Source organism: Manis javanica, chromosome 14, assembly GCF_040802235.1.
Source record: "Manis javanica isolate MJ-LG chromosome 14, MJ_LKY, whole genome shotgun sequence".
NCBI classification, from domain to species: Eukaryota; Metazoa; Chordata; class Mammalia; order Pholidota; family Manidae; genus Manis; species Manis javanica.
Window position 1 is genome coordinate 9,691,702 of NC_133169.1, and position 16,167 is coordinate 9,707,868.

The 16,167-nt window shown below is 58.3% G+C and overlaps 1 protein-coding gene across 1 annotated transcript; it reads left to right on the plus strand.

Annotated features, from left to right (window-relative positions):
- The first annotated feature begins 614 nt into the window (after positions 1 to 614).
- On the plus strand, positions 615 to 9,175 carry NES (nestin). The gene is made up of 4 exons (XM_037016770.2): positions 615 to 1,562; positions 2,683 to 2,807; positions 4,570 to 4,643; positions 4,902 to 9,175. Exons 1-4 carry the CDS (start codon positions 771 to 773, stop codon positions 8,681 to 8,683), a joined length of 4,773 nt encoding a protein of 1,590 aa, XP_036872665.2. The 5' UTR covers positions 615 to 770; the 3' UTR covers positions 8,684 to 9,175.
- The last annotated feature ends 6,992 nt before the right edge of the window (positions 9,176 to 16,167 follow it).

The following is a 16,167-nucleotide window of genomic DNA, read 5'->3' on the forward strand; positions in this document are numbered from 1 at the left end:
GAAGAGAGGTAGGAAGGATGGAGGTGAATAGAAGAGAGAAAACACCTTCTCACCTGACCTCTCCATTTCCTGCTGGAAACAAGTAAAAGGATGTGTGTGCATGTATCATGTCTCCCAAAGGGACATTCTTCCAGTTTTCCAGACAGTGTCTCTCTATCCTCTCTCAGCAATGCTGCTTTGTTCCAGTATTTTAGGAGGTGAGCACTTGTTATTTATGAAAAACGTGACCACATCTATCTTTTCGGCTGTCCGCTGAGATTTCCATCATTGTTCCCATCTTAGAGACGAAGAAACTGAGTCTTAGAGGAATTCAGTAAGTGATAACTGTATGGGGTGCTCAGTAACTGAGACTGGAATCAGCCCAGAGCCCCCTGGCATCCCCTCCACAGGTTCAGTTCTGTGCATAATCTGCGTTTATCTGGGGTTATGACCGTTCTTGGCCTCCTCCCGCAGAAAGACACCATCATCATCAGACTGGCTTATCCTTAGCCTCACTCTCCAGCACACCAGGGCCTCAAGGGCAGAGGCTGCCGCTGCTGCTCTGAACTCTAAGGAGTTAAGGCCTGGGGTCCCGCCCCTTTTCCCGCCTCGCTGGCGGGAGTATGAATAGCGGAGCTCCCAGCTCCCACTCCCGACTCTCAGTAGCTCCGGCAGCTCCAGGCTCCGCCCGTTCACTGTCCCCTCCGTCTCTTTTTCCCTTTTGTCCTAAAAGCTCTAAGGGCCACTGGCTTCTCCCGGTGCCCTGAGTCTCTCCACCGTCGGTGGTTCAGATGAGCAGGATGGAGGGCTGCCTGGGGGAGGAATCTTTTCAGATGTGGGAGCTCAACCGGCGCCTGGAGGCCTACCTGGCCAGAGTCAAGGCGCTAGAAGAGCAGAATGAGCTGCTCAGCGCGGAACTCGGGGGTCTCCGGGCACAGTCTGGGGACGCCTCCTGGCGGGCCCGTGCAGACGACGAACTGGCGGCCCTGCGGGCCCTCGTCGACCAGCGCTGGCGGGAGAAGCACGCGGCCGAGGTGGCGCGAGACAACCTGGTAGAAGAGGTGGAGGGCGTGGCGGGCCGATACCAGCGTCAGAGGCTGGCCCGGGAGCGGACGGCGGAGGAGGTGGCCCGCCACCGACGCGCGGTCGAGGCGGAGAAGTGCGCCCAGGCCTGGCTGACCACCCAGGCGGCGGAGCTGGAGCGCGAGCTGGAGGCCCTGCGCGCCGCGCACGAGGAGGAGCGCGCCGGGCTGAACGCGCAGGCGGCCTGCGTCCCCCGCGGCCCCGCCGCGCCCCGCGGGGGCCCCGCGCCGGCCCCCGAGGTGGAAGACCTGGCGCGGCGGCTGAGCCAGGCGTGGCGCGGGGCCGTGTTGGGCTACCAGGAGCGCGTGGCGCACATGGAGACGTCGCTGGGCCAGGCCCTCGAGCGGCTGGGTCGCGCGGTGCAGGGCGCCCGTGAGGGTCGCCTGGAGCTGCAGCAGCTCCAGGCGGAGCGCGGTGGCCTCCAGGAGCGCAGGGCAGCGCTGGAGCAGAGGTTAGAGGGTCGCTGGCAGGAGCGGCTGAGGGCTACTGACAAGTTCCAGGTGAGGTGGTGGGGGTGGGAGACTTGGGCTAGATAGGGCTTCAGGAAGTCCCTGGGGGGTGGTTCAGAGACCTTCTGGGGAGGGAGTGGGAAGTAGGGCTTGGAGGTGGCTGCCCATCAGAGCCCACTTCTTAGAAAACCCGTACCTGGTGCTGGAGGCTCTAGGCTAGACTTCACAACTCCTGTGGAGTAAGGTGGGCATGATGGGGGTTCAGAGCCCTCTCAAAACACACCCCCTGGAAGGGCAGACAGGTCCAAGGCCAGTGGGACAGCCTCCTCCCTGTCCCGACGGGATGGCCCCTTCCCACCCTCACGGCCCCTAGGCCTCTCCCTGTGCTCTGCTGTCACTGAGGAGATGCCCAGGACTTTCCCCCTCAGTGCTGATCTGATGCTCTGGCCATTCAGAATCTCCAAATTCTTGATTGTCCTCCCCCCGTGGCAGGAGCTGGTGAGGGGCCCTGGATGAGTGGCCACCAGCCCTCTTCCATGCCCTGGCTTCTCTGCTCCCCGAGCACATTCCAGAGGCCTGGGACAGCTGCTCCCCCCACACTGCACAGATGTGACCAGCAGCTGAGAAAACAGCCTCCTGCCTGGGCCAGACAGAGACCTCACCATGGCCGCCCCCTCCCCACCCCTCCTCTGGGAGGACAAAGATTCCAGAACATGTGGGAAGTGGAGGCGGTGGGGGCCTGGTGCGAGGAGTGGGAGACAGTGATTGGGACCAAGGCTGTTTGGCTTCCAGTCCTGCAGGCTCCAAGCCTCTTGATTAATCGTTTTTCCTTCTGTTTCCACTTTTTTCCCTCCTCTGTAACCCATCTCCTCTCCTCCCTCACCTCCCCCTTCCAGGGGGAGCTGAATTTGAGCAACATGTGCTACCATTTAATCGGCATCCTCAGAGGAGGAGCCAGGCTGTGGGAGAGGGCTGAGAGGGGCCCCTGTGCTCACTGAGGGGGCTTCAGAGGCAGTTCTCTGGCAAGGGAGTGGGTTAGGGGTGGCAGGAATCTGCCCCTCAGCAAAGTCAGTCAGGTAGCAGAAGATGCCCCTACAGCAGCCGAGGGGGAGGCAAGTTGGTTGGTAGGAAGGACCCACCCCTTCACTGACCCCTCTGGCTTGCTCTGCAGCTGGCTGTGGAGGCCTTGGAGCAGGAGAAACAGGGCCTACAGAGCCAGATTGCCCAGGTCCTGGAAGGTCGGCAGCAGCTGGCACACCTCAAGATGTCCCTCAGTCTAGAGGTGGCCACATACAGGTAAGGACGGACCCCCACTCACCCAGGCACACAGCTGCACACTCCTCGGCTGGAGGGGCTCAGAGCCACGGGGGGTGGCTGCTCTACCACCCCTAGGTTCTGTGATTCTAGGCTGATCCCTTCCTCACTAGGATGTGTCCCACCTGAGCCCACAGCTCCCCCAGGGGCTCAGGACCAGGGAAGTGTCCTGCACCTGGGAAATCCCCCAAAGAGAGGTGATGTTGCTGGCTAAGATGGCCTCAGAGGAGAGGGCTGGACCCATGTGGGGCGTCTGCCCCCAGACTTTCCCCAAGAGGCTGAAAAGCCCACTCTTCGTGTGGGTGGATTCCCACCGGGCGGGGGTGGATTCCCACCGGGCGGGTGATGTCCTTGGACAGCCTCAGGGAGGAGGAGTTGCACGTGTGGGGTGGTGGCCCTGACTTGCCACCTGACCTGGGCCTCGGTTTCCTCGTCTGGGGGATGGGAGATGGTCTGGGTGCTGTTCAAGGCCCCTTCCATCCTGAATGTCATGGGCCTGACTCCCCTCAAACCCCAGTGCCCTTGGCTCTGCCCAGCCCTTCTACTGACCACATTTCCTGTTGGCTCAGGAAATGCTGAGGCTGAGAAAGTGCTACTTTCTGGCTTTGTGGCCTTGGGCAAACCCGCGGTCTCTTCTGGGAAACTGGCCTGGTTGGCTGAGGATCCAGCGATAGAGCCTGAGGAAGGAGAGGCTTTGCGTACCCCTAGCCCACAGGGTGGGGACCAGGCTGGATAAGTATGAGAACAGTGCCCCCCAGAAGCCCCAGGCAAAGCAAGGCAGGGTTCCTGGGACAGGTGCAGGAGGGGAGAAGAGTGTAGGCAGGGCCCAGAGAGAGAAGGCCGTTGGGGATGTAGGTGCAAGGAAGACAGCAGAGCTCCCGGGGCACAGTGCTGCACCGGGGAGGACAGAGCTGGGACAGAAAACACCAACCAGGCTCAGGTCATGAAGAGCAGAGAGCATATGCATCAGCGTAACTTGTTGAATTGATTGGCCCCCTCCCCTGAGTGGTTCTCTCCACCTCGCCTATGTCCTCATGAGGCACTGATGCAGGAGCATGGTCACAAAGACCTGCATTGCCCTGAAAGGCTTGGGATCCAGAGTACACAGAAGTCCCAGGATGAGGGGGCCTTGACCCCCAATCAAACCACTGAGGGAAAGGGTCTGGGCCATCGCCCGTTTTAGAGGCATGAAAAGGATTTGGAGAGAGCTGAATTCACTTGCTTTTGTCTGCCACCAGCTCTGGGGGGCCTTGGGGGAGGAGGACGGGGGGGGGGGAGCCTATCCCATGGGAACAGCCTGAGAATTCCCACTTCCCCTGGGAAGCCCCCTACTCAGACCCTCCAGATGGCCCCGGACAATGGCAGCAATTAGCATGAGAATCGGCCCCCCACACGAAAGATGAGGTCATGGGCCTGGGGTGGGGAGGAGACTCTCTAAGCTATATGCGGGTGTGTGTACACTGTGTCGACTGTGTGGGAATCTGCTTGTGTGTCTGTGTGTCCCAAATAAGTGTGTGATGTTGTGTGACCAAGTGTGTGATATCTGTGGGCATGTGACCATGTGACGTCATATGCACAGCCAAACAGAACCCTGTGCGTGGCTTTTGTGTGATAGTGGTGAGAATGAAGAGGGAGCCTGCAGTGTCAGGGACACGCAGGCTCAGCTCCAGGTTTTCCCAGGTCGGTTTGCCTACGTAAGGGCCTGTGGCAGAGGCCTGACCCAGCTTTCCTCCCTTCTCCCCAGGACCCTCCTGGAGGCTGAGAACTCCCGGCTGCAGACAGCTGGCAGCGGTTCCAAGGCTCCCCTCAGCTTCCAGGGTAAGAGGAGGGGCCAGGTACCCCCCCACCCCCAAACTCTCTCCTTTGCTCTTCATACCCCAGAGCAATTCCTTTCCTGAGAGGCATCAGTCTAAATCTTGACTCCTTGGCCCCTAGCAGTGAGCGTGCTCTCAGCCAGGCCAGGGGGAGGGCAGGGAAGGGCCCATAGGCACTTTGGCCAGAAGTAGTAGTTGCTCTGTGCCTGTCCCCTGCCAGCCAGTACATACTGACACTGTTTCTTCCCCTATGCCTTTCCAGACCCTAAGCTGGAGCTGAATTTCCCTGGGATCCCAGAGGGCCGGCATCTGGGACCTTTGCTCTCTGTCATGAGCCCTACTCCCCTCTCCTCACCCTTGCCTGATAGCCTCGAGACACCTGTGCCTGCCTTTCTGAAAAGCCAGGAATTCCTCCAGGCCCGTACTCCCACCTTGGCCAGCACCCCTATCCTACCCACACTTCAGGCTCCCTGCCCCAATACAGATGCAGAAATCAGAGCTCAGAATGACCCTCTCTCCCTGCTCCAGCCACAGGCTGGGAGGCAACAGGCTCCAGAGGCCACGTGGGCTGAAGCCAAGGTGGCCATCCCTGCCAGGGTCCTTCCAGAACCAGAGGAGCCTGGGGGCAAGCAGCAAGAGGTCAGCACAGGACAGTCCCCTGAAGATCATGCCTCCTTGGCCCCACCTCTCAGCCTTGACCATCCCAGTTTAGAAGCCAGAGATGGAGAACCTAGTGGGTCTAGAGGGTCCAGCAGATTCCAGGAGGAAGGTGAAGGGCAAATCTGGGGGCTAGCAGAAAAAGAAACATTCATAGAGGTCAAAATGGTGAACAGTTTGCAGCAGGAAACAGAACAAAAAGAGGGGGCTCCGGATATGAATGAAGTTCAGAACACTCAAGGTCCTTTGGAAAAAGAAACTCTGAAGTCTGTAGAAGAGGAAATTCAAGAACCACTGGTGTCTCTGGAAAAACAGAGCCACGAGTCACTGAGATCTCTAGAGAAGGAAACTCAAGAATCTCTGAAATCTTTAGAAGAAAAGAACTTAGGAACACCAGAAAGTCTAGAAAAGGAGACTCAAAAACTAATGACGTCTCTTGAAGGTAGTCTAGAGACATTTTTATGTCCAGGAAAGGAAAGTCAAGAATTAGTGAAGTCTCTAGAAGAAGAGAGCTTTGAGTCATTGAAAAATCTGGAAAAGGAGAATCAAGAGCCATTGTGGTCTCTAGAAGATAAGAATCAAGAGACCTTGAGACTTCCAGAAAAAGAGAAGCAGGAGTCCTTACGGTCTCCAAAAGATGAGAATCATGAGACCTTGAAGCCTCTAGAACAAGAGGTTCAGGAGCCACTGAGGCCTCTAGAAGAGGACCAGGAGACATTGAGGTCTCTAGGAAAAGAAAACAAGGAGTCCCTAATGTCTTCAGGAGATGAGAATCATGAGACCCTGAGCCCTCTAGAAAAAGAGAACCAGGACTCCCTGAGGTCTCTAGAAGAAGAGGGCGAGGAGGCAATAGGACCTCTAGAAAAAGAGGTCCAGGAGCCATTGAGGTATCTAGAAGAGGTTCAGGAGACATTAAGGCCTCTAGAAAAAGAGACTCAACAGCCACTGAGATCTCTAGGAGACCAGATGACACTGGGACCTCTAGAAAAGGTGAAACCAGAGACACTAATGTCTCTTGAAAAAGACCAGGAGGTATTTAGACCTCTTGAAAAAGAGAATCAAGACTTAAGGTCTCTAAAAGAAGAGAATGTAGAGGTAGTGAGATCTTCAGAAACAGAAAATCTAGAACCACTAAAGTCTGCAGGAGAAGACCTGGAAATACTGAAATCTCTAGAAATGCAAGAGCCTCTGTGGCCTCTGGAAGATATGAATCAGGGGACAGTGAACTCTCTAGAAAAGCAGAGTCAAGAAGCACTGAGATCTCTGGGAGAGTGGAATCTAGAGAATTTGAGATCTACAGAAGAGGGAGACAAGGAAAATCAAAGGTACCTGGAAGAGGAAGAGAACCTGGAGGAGGGAGAGAAGCAAGAGTTGCTGGGGTCCCTAGAAGAGGAAGGACAGGGGTGGCCATTGTCTGCAAACATGCGAAGGCAGGAGGATGCGGTGGGGCACCAAGAACTGGATGAGGAAATGCCCCCTGGGAGGGCTGGAGTAGAGAGTGAGGATGAGGCAGGGCTGGACCTGAGGGACCAGGATGGCTTCACGGGGAAGGAGAAGTCTGTAGAGCAGGGAGAGCTGCGGGTGACAGGCACCGGGGAGGCCTGGAGCACAGCTGAGGGGCACCCAGGGAGCCCTGAGCCCAAAGAGCAGGGGGTCCCACTTGAGGGAACCAGTAGGGAAGGAGGCACTGAGGGCCTCCAGGGCCCTGAAGGGCAGCCAGAGCATGTGGGGGCCCCAGGCCTCCCGGCTCCCCAGGGAACATCAGAAGTGATACAGCGGATGTTAGAAGGTGAGGATGAGGCCCCAGGGGGTACCCAAGTCTCCTCAGAGGCCACACTGGGATTAGAGACAGATGTGGGTGAGTCTACTGCGGGCACAGAGCAGGGAACCGAGCAGGGGACCACACAGGAGGCGGCAGGGCTAGAGGATCCAGGCCATGTGGCCACAGAGGAGGCGATGGAGCCGCCCCCGGGGCAGGAAGGTCTGGAGACAAAGAGGGTGCAGAGCTTGGGGGAGCCCAGGAAGGAGCTGGAGGAGGCAGCTGCTCTGGGGCCAGAGCTCTCCACTCCACCCAGTGGGAGCAGAGACCCCGGGGAGCCAGCTCAGCACTGGGAGGTGCCAGCGCCTGAGGCCCCCTGGGAGGCAGACGGGTTCCCCACCTTGAGCCATGATGGACGTGATATCCCTCAACCCAGGCCCCTGGTGCCAGAGGAAGCAGCGGAGGATGCAAGACTAGTGCCGGGGTCCCCTGAGCCCTGGTTGCCCACCCCAATCCCTGGAGATGCCCCTGGGCACCTGGCTGAGGGGTGCCAGGAGGCTAGCTGGGGGCTGCAGGGCTCGGCTGAGGCCCTGGGAAGGGTAGAGGGCGAACAAGAGGAGCTGAGTTCTGGGGAGGTCCCCGAGGGCCTCCAGGACGAGGGTGAGGAGAGCAGAGAAGAGAGTGAGGCCGATGAGCTTGGGGAGACTCTCCCCGACTCCACTCCCCTGGGCCTCTACCTCAGGTCCCCTGCCTCTCCCAGCTGGGGCCTGGCTGCGGAGCAGAGGCCTCCCCCTCAAGGGGATGCCGGGAGGGAAGGCTGGGGTCCCGCCGTCCTGGCCCCTGAGGGCCCTGGGTCCCAGCTCTCGGAGGAGGAGGAGGATGGAGATGAGCGGGGCCAGGACTCCGACCTGTCGGAGGAATTTGAGGACCTGGGCACCGAGGCGTCTCTCCTTCCCGGGGTCCCCAGGGAGGTGGTGGAGCCCACAGCCTGGGAGCAGGACGGGGAGTCTGACGGATTTGCAGATGAGGAGAGTGGGGAGGAAGAGGAGAGGGCGCCCGGAGTTGGGCGGTGGGGCCCGGGGTCCTCCACTGGCAGCCTCCCAGCCCCGAGTGGCCCTCAGACAGAGACCCTCCCAGAGTCTGAGACGGTGCCTGTCAGTGTCCCTTGGGATGACAGCTTGAGGGGCACAGTGGCCCACGCCCCCCTGACCGCCCTGGAGACCGAGGCCCGGCACAGCACTGAGTCCTCCGGATCAGAGGGGGAGCCTGACCCCGCTCCCTCGGAGAGGGAGGACCGAGTCCCTGGCCCTCTGGACACCCCCAGTGGGGTGGAGGACACGGGCCTGGGGGTAGGGGACACACCTGATGTCAATGGCCAGGGTCCCAGCTTGAAGGAGGAGCTGGAGCACGTGAATGGGGGGGTGGTAAATGGGCTGGTGCAGACTGAGGGAGGAGGGCAAGGGGAACTGGGGGCCCCCGAGGGGGACCGAGGGAGCCCCCTGGAGGAGGAGGAGGGAGGAGCCCTGAAGACCCCTTGGGCAGGGGCTGTCCACCTGGGCCCGAGCCAGTTCCTGAAGTTCACTCCGAGGGAAGGAGAGGGAGATTCCTGGACCTCAGGGGAAGACTAGGGAAAGAGCTCCTCCTCCCTCCCTGCGGACTTGTGGGGGGCGGTGTCACCAAGCCCCATGGTCCCCCCAGGGGCGGCACCCTTAGCTTAGTATCTCTCTTCCTGTGGTTTCTGTCCAGGAGGTCTGGCTGGCCAAGGTGAAATGGGGGCAAGAGTGGGGCTCCAGGAATAAATGCCCATCCATTGGACCCTGCAAAGGGGACATTCTGCCCACACTGCCCATGAGGCTTCAACCAGCTGGGTCCTTGTAGGACTAGGCCCCATTCCTTGCACCCTCTCCTCCCCAACCTGTCAGCTGGGAAAGGCGTGGAGCCCAGTAGCTCCTCTGAGGGAGAGGGGGCTGCAGCCCTCCCCCACCTCACTGCATCCTCACGGGATGTCTGGCCACCCCATGAGGGTGAGGGGCTGCTCCTATGTCCCAGCCCCCATTTTCCTGCCATTCTGGTCCCATCTGGTTTATCCCTGCCTGAATAAAGGAATGCCTCTGCCTACAGAGTCTGGACTCTTCCTTCCCCCGTGCAGAGGGGATCCTCAGGCCTGCAGAGTTGCCGAGCAGACTGGGGAGCAGGAGATGCTAGTGCTGGGGAGGGGCTGAGTTCTGAGGAGAGGAGGACCTGGGGGGCCTCTGGGGGAGACAAGGCAGACAAACCAAGACAGCAGGCAGCGGTGCCAGGGGCCCGGGGAGGGCTAGGGTGCTGCTGGGCCGGGGGCCGGTCCAGGTGGCCACAGTGCCTGCAGAAGCCAAGCCAATCATCACCTCTGCCCACAGAGCTCATTATAGGGATTAGGCCTGGGGCCACCCCCACCCTGGCATGTATTCCCTGCCAGCCCCTCAGTGCCGCCAGCATAATAAGCCCCCTTGTCTCCAATCCAAACAGTTGTCCGGCCCGTGCTGTCTGCTCTGACTGGCTGGGTCAGCAGGGTGAGACAGGGGAGGTCTGTTCTGTCTTTGGCCGTGTGGCCTCAGGTCAGCATTTAGCCTCTCAGAGCCTCACTCTCAGCCACACAATGAGGGGCGCTGGGCTGGGTGACATGGGGGCCTCCGGGGGCAGGAAAAGCAGGCTAGGGCAAGCTGCAGGGCTCAGTTTAGTCTTCAGCAGGGCTTTCCTCCCACACTGAAGCAGGAGGCAGAGCAGAAGGTCACATGGAGATGAAGAGACAGAGGAACTGAAGGTGTCAGGTGCGCAAGAGAGCTGGCGGGGGTGCTCTCTGTACTGCGCTGACCATGGGGTGGCTGGGGGTCCACCTAGCCACAACCTCTCCCCTACCTTCCAGGGAGTTCTTTGGTTCCCTGGGTGGGGCAGGGAGAGCCCAGAGGGTCCTGGATTAGGCCAGGTCTGAAGGCCTTGAAGTCAGGGTATCCAAATAGAAAGCACTCCCCAGCCCAACTCAGCGGGCCGGAAGGTCTGGCGAAACCTCTAAATATCCCAGGGTAGGAGCTACCAAACAAATGTTCCACATTTGGAGATGATCCCATGTCTGGGGGTAGCTCTTCCTCTCCTTGGGCCCAAGGCTGAAGGCAAGGGAGGATGAAAGGATGCAGTCCCGGTCCCCCTGGTCCCCACTGATGCCCTCTGGCCAAGGAAGGGGACAGAAGGCCTCCTGACAAAACCTCAATGTCTGCCTCTCCTCTCACGCCTTTCTCCTTCTCCATCTAGGAGTGTCTGTCTTTGGCAGCCAGGCCCCCATTTCACATACATCCCTGCCCTTGGGGTCCAGGATCTTATCCGTCCCCACCTTTCTGGCAGCCTGATCCACTCTCCTTTCTGGACATGCTAACAAGGCTTTGTCTGATCCTGCCAGGTTGCCAGGCCTTGCAGCCAGCACACTGGCATCCAGACAAGTAAGGCCCATTCTCTGCCCTATAAATGGACAGAGGAGCCCTGTGCTTGACCTTCCCAGGCACTCAGGCACCCCCCACCAGGCAAGGGACCAAGGACAGAGACCAAGCTAAGCAGTCTTCCCTATGCCCGTGTGCCCATCCTGCCCCACACATCAGAGTCCCTGGTTCCCTATAGTTACCCAAACCAGCCATTTCTGCTAAGAATCCCTAATGGGGGAGGATATGGGTTAGACATAAGTGAGGACTTTCCTAAAGGTATGTAGTGGGGGCCTTGTTCCCTTTGAAAGTGGTAGTCTGCTTATGCAGCAAGAGAAATGATGGTTGGATAATGTCAGGGACATTCCTGATGGCGATAATATGAGAGAATGTTATTTTGCAACAAATATTTATTGAGCATCTACTATGTGCCATGTACTATACAGGCCCTGGGCATCAGGATTCCCTGCTCAGGGAGCTTTCTCCTCTAATCGACCAAGTCTTCTGAGTGGAAGTCATATTTGAGAACAAAAGTGCAGGGGTTTATGGGAGCACAGAGCAGCAATCTCATCTGATCTGGGCTGGGAGAGTAGGGGAGGGGGCAGTTGGAGAAGACTGCCCTGAGCACTGGTGCAGGAGCTGGCCAGTGAAGGGAGGAGGAGGAGGAAGGAGGGGAAGGAAAAGGATCTTAGTCAGAGGGAACAGCAGTGCAAAATACGGAGACAAGAAGAGTGAGCTTGGGTATTTGAGGAGCAGAAAGCCTTGTGTGGCCAGAAAGTAGAGAACGAGGGAGAAGAGGGTTCACAAGACTAAAGAGATAGTTAGGAGTCAGGGGGCTGGGGCCTTGCCAGGCAGCCAGGAAATAAGGACTTCTTCCTAAGAGAAATGAGGAGCCCCTGAAGGATTTTAAGTACGGGGGTGCTATGACCAAGTTTGCATTTGAAACAAAACCTGGCTGCTGGGTGAGAATGGATCAGAGTAGGCAGGAAGCTTCAGGGAGGCTACTGCAGAGGTCCCAGCAGAGGGTGATGACTGTGGGGGAAGGAGAGAAGAGAGGTAAGGGAAGCAGAATTTCAGGACTGGTGCTGGAGCAGGGCAGATGGCAGCAGAGGTTCCCAGGTGCTTAGCCTGGGTCGCTGGGAGAGGATGGTCCTGTCTGGTGAGCTGGAGAATCCAGCAGGAAGCTGTGACTCTCCTAGGGGAGGGTGGATGCATGGAGCTCAGGAGAGAGAACCAGTTTGGAGACAAGAATTGGAGGGTCAGTGGCCTAGACATCACCCAGAGAGAGGCCAGGACAGAGCTGCCAGGGAAATCTCGACAAAGAGACTCTTGGGCAGGAGCTGAAGAAGGAGAGGCTAGAGAGTAGGGGGACCAGGGGACCCTGGTACCTCAGAAGACCATGTCATTTCAGAAATCTGCAGGGAAGCACAGACTTTGCAGCACAGAGCCTGGGCCTGAGGTGTTTAGGTTCCTTCAACCATGTATTGAATGAATGAATGAATGAACCATGTATATTGAATGAATGAATGAACGAACGAACGAATGAACAAATGAACAACTGCGGTGAGGTCAGACCACAGGGAACATGGGACGGTGGAGTCCCCAGAGGGGACAGTGAGGAGGCAGCACCCTGTCTCATCCTCACCGCATCCCCCCCAGCATGAGGACAAGTGGGAGGTTATTCTGGGCCCCTGTGGATAAATATAGCCTCTAAGCGGGGAGGGGGCCGGGTGGGGGGCCGGAGGTGGCTTCCTTGGTTTGTTTGGGGCACTTCCTTATAAGGCTGTGCGGGCCGAAGCGCCAAGGAGGGTGAGGTCAGGGGCTGAGCTCTCCATTCAGCCGGCCTGATGCTGTCCCCATTGCCGCTGGCTGCTGCCAGAGTCTCAGAGGAAATCAAAGGCCTAGGCTTTGGGCTCTGGCCAAGGGAGCTCAGAGTGCAGCCCTTTAAAGGGCCCCCTCAGCCTTCACATCTGCTCTGGAAGCCCAGTCCAGCGGTGGGGTGGGGGGTGTCTCCCCAGGGTCTTGTCAGGAGGTGACACTGGGGGCATTGGTTTTCTCATCTGTACAAAACTGGCTAGACTGGGGCATTCCCTGAGGCTATGGTACTCTGGGGTCTGCCCTCTGACCCTCCCCTGCAGCGTCTGCCCCTCTTGCTCTGGCCTCTGGAGATCAAGAACTCAAGAGTTCATTCATTGCTTCCCAAGGCCCTGGTCCCTCAGCACCCCTCTTCTCAGCCCCTCCCTGGGAAACCAGCTGCTGCCGCTTGACCCTGTGGTGTCACAGCTGCTGTCAGGTGGCCATCCTTGTCAGGCAGGGCAGGAGGAATGTGGTTTAATTTGGGTTGGAATGTGCTCTCTGGGGCTGCCCATGGAGAGGGGGTGGGGAACGGAGACCAAGCCCCTCCAAGTCCAGCAAACCCAAGAGGACTCTGGGCGTGGGGACAGGCCCCTGGGTCCCTCCTGGGCCGTGCCCCCACCTCATCGGAGGCTCAGCTCTAGATGCGTCCTGCAGCAGAATGGACCTCCCTGGAGGTGGGAAGGTAGTACATTCTTGGGAATGTAGGACCAGTGGGTAAAGAAACGACCCGGGAATTCTGTCTGCAGGCCCACCTTAGACAGACAGAGGCAAGTCTCAAGTAAAAGAACCAGAAGGGGAGTGCTTGGCTCAGGGCAGGAAGAGGGACTGAATGGCCTCAGGTGAGGGCCCTGGACTCTGTGACAGGAAGCAGAGGAAAGCTCAGTGCTGTTTCGGGTGCTGTTCCGTCTCTCACAGCACAAAGAGCCTGCCCCGCCCCTCAGCCCTCGTCTGCCCTGGGGCCCCCTTCCCCTCTCCCCTTTCTAACATAGCACCCGGATCAGGCTTGGCTCTTCTCCAACATTTAGGGAGCGGTGGACTCCGCCTCCTGCTCCCCCACCCCTTCCCCAAGCTGCATTATTCCAGGGTCTCCAGAGCGAATGTCCCACCTATAACCTAACGCCAATCCTCATGCTGTAGCATCCATTGCTCTTGCCCCACAGGGACAAACCCCAGGCCCCAAAGTCCCAGGGTCTCCTCATCCAGTCACAAACTCGCCCCTAAGCCCCATCCACTCTCCCCACCCCCATGACTCAGCTGTGGCTCCAAAAATAAACTGGGGCGGATGCCAGGGGGCCACCGTCGAGGAACCTCCTCCCAGCAGCTGTGGGCTCAGCTGCTGACAAGCTGGTGCCCCAGGGTCCCAGGAGGGGTGGCTGGGAGACCTTGGGGGTGGGAGATGCCCTGCTGGTGCTGGCCCCTCCTGGTCCGGCTGAGCCGCACTCACACTCACCAACACCCTTTCCTCTACCTTCCTCCTCCCTGGCCCCTTCCCAGCCTGGAGTCCTTCCTTTCCTATTCACCTCATTTGCCAGGAAGTTAAATGTCAGAGAGAACTTCCGCTCACCTTGATAGGGAAACTGAGGCATGGGGAGAGATCCCTTGCCCACGACACTGAGTCCCTAGAAGCCATTCGGGGTCCATCCAACATGCACGGGGAGGCTGTGGGCTTCTTCCTTTAAATGCTCCAGGTGAAAGGAGTCAACAGCCTTTCCTTTGTTAATAAGCTATTTAAAAACTAAGGGAAAACCATCAGAGCATAAACACAGAGGCCGCAAGATCCACCCCCTCAGACAATTAGCTGGAGCCCAGAGTCTTGCAGTGGGGGGCATTTCCTCACATCCTTCTTCCTTCTCCCTCTTTTCTTTTGTCCTCTGCTTCCCAGGCCCTTCCTTACGCTCTGCCTTAGCCTTTCAGCCCCTCCTTCCCAGGAGGGAGAAGTCAGCTTTGTAGCAAGCAGACTAGAAGTTACAGCTCAGAAAGGTCCACAGGCTGGGAAAGGAGGACGCCCAGCCTGGATGGGAGAGAGGGCACCTGAGTCATCACGCCAGGCACTGACTGCAGCCCCCAGGGAGAGCCCTCCCACCCACAGGGTGTCTGACAGGCTGGGCATTTTTGGAAGTCTTTGGGAGCTGCTGTGTCACGCAGGCAGCCAGGACAATGGGGCCCTTTCTCTCCCTGTGCAGGAGACAGGCCCACAGACCTGGCCTCAGGGCCGGGACAAAGGCCCCAGTGAGGTTGGGGCAGTGTGTGGGAGTGGGGGTTTGGGGGACGAATGCGGAGGTGGGGTGTGGATCAGAACAGCCCAGGGGTAAGCCAGGGCCCCTGGCAGTTGGAGGACCTCTGGAAGGCCCATCTCACCAGGCCCTCAGGCCCCTCCCTCCACAATACCCAAGCCCCTAACTTTCACCCAGGCTGGACCTCCCTTTTCCATGTATGCCCATATACTCTCTGTCGTCCCTCATCCCCAGAGATGGGGAGACCCCATTTTAGACATGCAAGAAAGAAGCTGAGAGCTTAACCCCATATCTAGGGGCTTGGCAGGAGTGGGCACCCAGTCAGATCTGTGCTGTGCCCTGGACGCAGATGCAGATATGGCTTCTCAAAGAGATAGGGCTGACACTCCACGAGGGCCTAATGCCCCCTCCCCGCCCCCAGGCCAGGACAGACCCCAGCCCCCTGACACACAAACACACATACACACACGCACGCGCAGGGTTTGATTCTGTGCAGGGTGCTGAGTCATCCCTGGCCCAGCTCCCCCTTCCCCAGGAAGTCCAACAAAGCCAGGAGGCTTCCGCTTTCCGGCAGCGAAGCAGCCCAGCAGGTGCCGAGGAGCTGGGAAAGGTTTTTAGTTCCAACCCTATATCAACCTCTGGAGCGCTCCTCACCCACAGAGGAGAGAAGATGGTGGACCCCTGACTGCCGCTACGGGGGACATTCAGCGAGAAAGTATTGATGACAGGCCTGGGAACCAAAGCTCCTCCCAGCTTACCACCAGGAGCTTTCTGGGAAATCCAGTGCACTGCCTAAACCCCTGTGTGTGGATCTTTTGCTCCCTGTGTGGAGAACCTCCCTTAAGAACCCAAGGGCAGACACCGACCCCTCCTCAGCCTTCTCCTCCTCTTCAGTCCCTGCCTTCAAAGGTCCGCCTTGGTTTTGATCCACTCACAATTCCAGCTGATACCCTCACATCCCTAAAACGCAGTGAGTGGGTAATCACAGGGTAGTATAGCATAAAGGGGGGGTCTACTCTGGTCCCAGTATCATTCTCTTCCTTGTGGCTCCTCACGAAACAGCCCTATTGCCTAGCTATGCTAGACTGCGTTGTGCGGGAAGGGCAGAAAGTGGAGCAGGTGGGCCCTGGGGTGAGGAGAGGAACGTGGTGGTAAGTAGTAGGTGGGTCTGGGAGGTCAGTGCTGGTATCCTAGAGACCAGCTGGTTTGGGGTTTACATACAGGGTGGAGAAGGCCCAGGAGCTGGGCAGGATGGCCTGGGAGAGCCCCCAGGTCCTCCCAGAAGCATTTGTCTTTCTGCATCTTGCCTGGCTGTCTCTGGGTCTCTCCATATGGCTGTCAGCCCTTTGCCCTCTGGATCTGTCTCCCTGTCTCTTAGTTTTATCAGGTTTTACTGACTTCTAGGAAGAACACAATTGCCCATGTGGTGTAACAGTGGGCACAACACATGGCAGTGTACACACGTGTGTGCATGTGTGTGGTTAAGTGTGAGGATCTGCAGCAATAAGAGTCACCCCATCATGAAGACTCGCGGCATCCTGACACATGCTTACTTAACTATAAGACATACTAGGG

Excerpts from the sequence above, each read along its gene's own strand:
- NES (XM_037016770.2), top strand. The coding sequence starts at position 771 with ATGAGCAGGATGGAGGGCTGCCTGGGGGAGGAATCTTTTCAGATGTGG. Across the intron at positions 2,808-4,569 it reads CTAGAGGTGGCCACATACAG|GACCCTCCTGGAGGCTGAGA; the intron begins GTAAGGACGGAC and ends CCTTCTCCCCAG. Across the intron at positions 4,644-4,901 it reads GGCTCCCCTCAGCTTCCAGG|ACCCTAAGCTGGAGCTGAAT; the intron begins GTAAGAGGAGGG and ends ATGCCTTTCCAG.